Source organism: Amphibalanus amphitrite, unplaced genomic scaffold, assembly GCF_019059575.1.
Source record: "Amphibalanus amphitrite isolate SeventyFive unplaced genomic scaffold, NRLGWU_Aamphi_draft 000315F_arrow, whole genome shotgun sequence".
Taxonomy (NCBI): domain Eukaryota; kingdom Metazoa; phylum Arthropoda; class Thecostraca; order Balanomorpha; family Balanidae; genus Amphibalanus; species Amphibalanus amphitrite.
Genome location: NW_024881810.1, coordinates 564,534 through 570,533, shown reverse-complemented (window position 1 = coordinate 570,533; position 6,000 = coordinate 564,534). Strand labels below are relative to the sequence as shown.

Below are 6,000 nucleotides of genomic sequence, written 5' to 3'. Positions count from 1 at the left end.
GTGGCGCAGTGCGAACGTAGCTAATTCTGGCAGAGGTTTGAAGTGAACCTTCGCTTCCCCGGGTACAAAGCCTCAGTTCAAATCTTACCCTAGCTCCCTTCCTCCCTAGGTTCACAACTTTCCAGGTCCGAAACTTTTCATTGACCTTATTGTCACAGTGAGCTAAAAGAGTTCACATCCTCCCAACATGGCGTGCTACGGAACCCCGGACGGTAATCGGAGCTATTTGTTTGGTGTATTGGGCTGGATGTCCATCTCTGGTGCACCCAATCCAACCCAGCCTAATGAAACTCAACATAGCCTATCCAAACCCGAACCCGATTGCGAACACCGTAACACTTGATAGACATTCGGTGCTTATGGCCTGATGTACAGCCCTGCCCTCTGCAAACTGCGTGGTAGGTATTCTTTTTTCGACAAAACCGAGAATAACGCGAATACTATGCTATCGGGCACACGGAAATCGTAACAGCAAGATGCGCGAGACTCCGCAGCTTAGATTGGCATTATCATCGTATGCATTTTCCATCCAGTTTGGCAACAAAACCCAAAAGTTTATATTTGCCCCCAAAACGAACTTTTACATTTTGTTGCCACACAAGGCGTATGCTTTGTTTATTGATAGGCCCTATCGAAGGAGTGGAGCATGGCGCATCTATTTGCAGTGAGTTTCGACCGACTGATAACATGACTTTTGAATTATTATCAGTTTTGTCGGAAAAAGAATACCTACCACGCAGTCTGCTGAGGGCTGTACATACATGGCCTGATTACCATAGTTATATAACATTGTGATGACATGGCAGCTCTTCCATCGCAGCACCATTCAACTGGCAGTCTTTTCACGTCCACACATCTGGTTAGAACTAATATTTATTATTCGCAGAGTAATACATTGGTGATCTGTCTCCCAGATTCGATGCGGGCAACGCGCCCGTCCCACTAAGCAAATCATATACAATGGTATCCGTCCTGCGTCCGCCATCGATATCGGCGCACCAGGGACATAGGACGCGCGTCACACACTTCACGCCAGGTACAGTCGACTGGAATGTGGGCGTGTGCGGGGGCGGGGGGCGGGGCGGCGGCTGAGGTAGGCGGCGCGCGGGCGGCGTCGGCCGTGGGCCGGCGTGGTCTCCCCGCCGCGCCGGCCGGGGGTCGGCCGGGGCCGCCCGCAGCCCGCCGGGACGCGCCCCGCCAGCCGCCGACTGTCGCGCGGCGCGCGCGGCGGCGTATCACAGCGAAACTTTGGAGTCGGGGTGGGCGCCGCCGGCCGGCGCCGGACCGGGACCGGCCGGCCGGCCGGCGTCACTCAACACTAGCTAAATTAGGTGCTCCGTATCTCATACATCCCTGCAAACACACAGAGGGGATAGACCGGTCAGCCACGCTGGGATTTGTGCTAAACTACGAATGGTCAAGGACGGTTCGCAGTTCCTGTTACACCTATTGCACAAACGTCCGGCTAACCTAACACCCATCCTTGGACCCATCCATGGATCCATGGATGCATCCATGGATACATCCTTCCATGTCTCCCGCGGTACTAGCTTCTTCGGTCATAACACCAAACTTTCATCAACGTTCATCTTCCCACCATCCTCGTGACCCCACATATCCTCCAAAGCACCACAAGTCCAACCACCTCAACACCCCTCCCTGTACAGTCTGTCTTAAAAGTACCGCGCAAAGTGACGGTGGATCCATCAAGCCTGACCGATGAAGGACTGCCAAATTTGAGTCACCGAAGCAATGGACATCCTCGTCCATTCCCCAGCTCCATTGGTTCGGTGACTTTCAAATTACAGCAGGCCCTTCCTCGGTCAGGCTTGATGGATCCACCGTCACTTTGCGCGGTACTTTTAAGACAGACTGTACCCCACTATCCCTCCCGGTCCACTCACGAGGCGCGTATAGTGCTGTCGCTGAGCAGAAATTCGAACTGGTTCCACTGCGGCGGCGTGGCGGCCGGGCTCGCCGCCGGCGACGGCTGCTCGTCGGCCCCGTCGTCGTCTCCGTCGTCGGCCGTCTCCAGCGCCGTCTGGCCGGCCGGCGAGCCGTCGTTGACGGTGATTTGTACACGGGACAGTACGCCGTCGGGCGCCTCCGATATGTCGATTTTCACTCCGCTCTGTGGAGGAGAGAGGGAGCAGGTTATTATTGTGGGTTGCGCTGCATATTGAACATATAGCATCCTTTCATGCAGCAGTGTGCTGTCCTGTGCGCCAACAAACCAAAACCAGCGTGACATCCATATGATAGCGTAAATCGAACCACGAAGTTATTCAGCAGGGCAACATTCATTCATACTCATACAATCATTCGTTTCTGTCACGGCGAACTGCCGTGAGACCCGCGCCACTCACATCAGTGTTTTGTACGCTGGATGAGACGCACGAGACGCCCGCGCAGCTCAGCTCGTCCGTCGAGATGTATGTGGTGGAGATGTGCGGGCTCAGCTTCAGACGCTGCGCCAGGTTTGTCGCCTCCACCAGCGTCTGCGCCGGGTCCGTCTCTGCAGGAAGATAGAGTGAACGGTCAGGGTTAAAGGCTAAGGGTATAGGGCCAGGGGAGCCACCAGGGATGGTCAGAGCTCATGGGCAGAGGGAGCTCATGGGCAGATAGCCGCCCGGAGACACCAGAGGTCAGAGGATAAGCTGGTTGGAAGGTCGTGGACAATGTATGGAACACCGAAAGATTACATCGCTAGAAGATTTCTCAAGATGTTTGCTCTGCTAATAGGATCTTAAACAAGTTTACCCACGATGTTGGATCATGTTTACAGACACAATGGGCCCTTCCAACGTCCTAACACTCGCGTCTCATATCACCAAAGCAAAGTTCACGACAACACACTGAGCGAGAGCACCGTCACTTGTCACAAACGACGTCAGCGCGAGCAATACCATCAGCGATGCTTGCCCGGCCACCCACGCTGGCTTAGTTCACCCCGGCGGCGCTTGGCGACGCCACTGTCGCCAGACACTAACCTGCTGCGAGCACCTCGTCCAGGTTATCGCTGAACAGGCCCTCCTCGAACTCTGAGCCGATGCTCAGGTGGAGGCTGTTGACGCTGCTTACGCCACTGCTACTGTGCACGCTGTCAGAGCTGCAGAAAACACGGTGAGCTGTTAGACGGAGACGGGGAGTGCAGGGTCGCGACAGGCACAATCGTAATGTGTTTAATGCCTAAGTTCTTACTAAACGCTGCCCTAGCAGGTCTTTCCCACTCTCAGCTACTACCTGAGAAAACCGCTAACCAGTGCCGATCCCGCAGTTTTTCCTTGCCCTTCATCCCTTCCTATATCCCATCTATCACCTGTGGCACCCATTGCAACCCCCGCTTCCAGTTCCTTCCCTCACCCTCCCTAAGTCCCTTATCACTCACTTGAGGCAGCCCGTGCTGCCGTGGTCTGTCTCCCCTCCCTTTCCTCTCCCTTCCCCTGTCCTTCGTCTCACCTGAGGCAGCCCGTGCCGCCGTGGTCTGTTCCCTCTCCCTTCCCTCACCCTCCCTCTGTCGTTGACTCGTTTGTCTCACCTGAGACAGCCCGTGCCGCCGTGTCCCCCGCGGCCGCGCAGCGCCTGTGTCTGTCGGGCCATCTGGGGCGGCGGCGCCGGCTGCTGGCCGCAGTTCCACGACAGCCGCTTCTGGATGCTGGCATCACGGCTCTCCTGCTTCTGGGGAGCGAAACGGCGCGGAGCGGAGCGTTAATAAGGGATCGGGTGACACCAACAGGACCTGACAGTGCGCCGCTCCGAACCCCAGCTCGACTCGATACAGCCAGCCGGACGCAGGGTCATTTAGCGGTCTACCGGACGGCGAACCGGTGATAGAGCTCCGACACACGAGCGCGGAGAACACGCGGCGTTCCGAGAACCCAGTAATGACTTGGATCGGTCGTGTTCGGTTCTGGCCGACCAGCCATTAGCGAACTGTGAGCACTGTACCGAGGGCTGACCAAAAATACCGCCGCATTGACAGCGAATGGTCAACGGTAAATGATTCGCTAAAAATAGCCACCCCACTCAATGGCGTGAGGGGTAAATAAACATATCTACTTACGACTCGGCTCTCCCCCCCCTCTCTCTCTCTCTCTCTCTCTCTCTCTCTCTCTCTCTCTCTCTCTCTCTCTCTCTCTCTCTCTCCCTCCCTACACGCACGGCGGCGCCGGTTACCTTCATGTCCTCGATGGCACCGGCCGTGTGGTACCGTCGGTTCTCCAGCCGGTCCCTCGAGTGACGGCGGCTCCGACTCTCGGCGTCGGCCGGCTCCGGCTCGTCAGAGTCGCCCGACGGACAGCCTGCGGCGGGTCAGATCAGGTCAGGATAGGTGGCGAGATGCATAGATGGACCCATGCAGACGGGTGCCATGATAGTGCACATCGTCAGGTAACGATACCATTTATTGAAGCAGATTATTTGTCGTTAGGTGAGAATGTGTCCGAAGAGCCGAGACAAACGAGCCTTCCTCGGAACAACTAGGGCATTTGAAGAAACATGTGTCCCAGTATTGCTGCCAAGGGAACAATACGCATCTACCTACCGGAGGATCGGGAAAGCCCGCAGGTGGCTGGCCCAACGAGCTCAACCACGATTGCGGCACATCTAATACATATTCTAGTCCAATTCAACAGCCCCCATCTCATCCACCCACAACCCCATCCGCTCCCCTGACGCACCTGTTTCGGAGGCGGGCGCCGGCGGGGGCGGCGGCGGGGGCGGCGCGGCGGCCGGCGGCGGCGGCGACGGGCAGCTGCCGCCGTCGGTGGTGACGTGCCGCGCGCGGGCCAGCGGCGGGTTGCGGGGCGGCGGCTGGACGGCCGTACTGCGGCGCAGAGTGCGCGGCGACAGCGGCGGGTAGGTGACGCCGCGCTGCGCCGACTGCAGGCCCCGCTGTGCCGGGGCGGGCACTGAGAGCTGCTGCGCCGCCTCGGCCGCCGACAGGTTGGGCAGCGACTGGCCCGCCGGCGTCAGGTGAGTCAGCACCGAGAGCTGGTTGGGGGTGGAGCCGACCGAGCGCAGCATCGGCCTCCTGCGAACGAGACAGGGAAGGAGGGGTCAGATACAGATACCACTGCGGCCAGATACAGCTACCACAGCGGTCAGATACAGATACCACAGCGGTCAGATACAGTGTAGGGAGAGGCAGATACAGTGTAGGGAGAGGCAGATACAGTGTAGGGAGAGGCAGATACAGCTACCACTGCGGTCAGATACAGCTACCACAGCGGTCAGATACAGTGTAGGGAGAGGCAGATACAGTGTAGGGAGAGGCAGATACAGCTACCACTGCGGCCAGATACAGTGTAGGGAGAGGCAGATACAGCAGGGAGGGGCAGGACCGGAGGTGGAGAGAGATCAGCTATCTGCTTCTGCGAGACGGCCTGTGTCTGGCGCCTAGATCGGCTTGTCATGGGGAAGAGAGATGCTGAGACGCGGAATGGTTACATGATGAAAAAGACTAGCACTCGATTAACTAATGACGGTCGATGCCGGACAACGCAAAACAAACACCATAGGAAAAGAAAGAACGTCAGTCCAGCGATGCGCACATAATTCACTGATTGTCCTTATAGGGGCTCCTAGAAACATCAAGAGTAGTTATTGTCGCATTATATAAACCAGGTACCGGTAAATCAACAAAAAAGCACAGCATAAACCCCAGAAATAGTACAAAACTGACACAAAAGGTCCGAGGTGACGCACATCAACTGACCCGCGTACCAAGTTCACGTAGCTGGTCTAATAGGACTAACGAAAAACAAGAGGAAAGAAATAAACATTCTGTCTTAGACAATATAACCGTTAAACAACCGAGCCCTACTCGGGTAATGGAGCGTAAACTGTTGACGGCACACGTGCGGCCTTTGTAAAGGTGCTACGCAACACCGTGTGAGAAAAAGCAGGAACTGCCCAGTGCCCACGTCATGTCAGCTTATGTACTACCAAGAGTTAAGAGATGACCTGCACGTGCATTTGTAAGTTAATAAAAACCTGATA

At 56.4% G+C, this 6,000-nt stretch overlaps 1 protein-coding gene across 9 annotated transcripts in view; it reads right to left on the bottom strand.

Moving 5' to 3' along the window:
• Positions 1 to 860: 860 nt before the first annotated feature.
• LOC122388267 (pleckstrin homology domain-containing family G member 5-like) overlaps positions 861 to 6,000 on the bottom strand; it is a 227,965-nt gene continuing 222,825 nt past the window's right edge. For all 9 annotated transcript variants that reach the window (XM_043379187.1, XM_043379189.1, XM_043379186.1 and 6 more), the window contains 7 exons: positions 4,680 to 5,032; positions 4,177 to 4,301; positions 3,539 to 3,678; positions 2,991 to 3,109; positions 2,367 to 2,515; positions 1,905 to 2,131; positions 861 to 1,353 (listed from right to left, as the gene is read on the bottom strand). In XM_043379187.1, the coding sequence (XP_043235122.1) occupies positions 1,344 to 1,353; positions 1,905 to 2,131; positions 2,367 to 2,515; positions 2,991 to 3,109; positions 3,539 to 3,678; positions 4,177 to 4,301; positions 4,680 to 5,032 (1,123 nt within the window). In that variant the 3' untranslated portion in view covers positions 861 to 1,343. The remainder of the gene's footprint in view (positions 1,354 to 1,904; positions 2,132 to 2,366; positions 2,516 to 2,990; positions 3,110 to 3,538; positions 3,679 to 4,176; positions 4,302 to 4,679; positions 5,033 to 6,000) is intronic.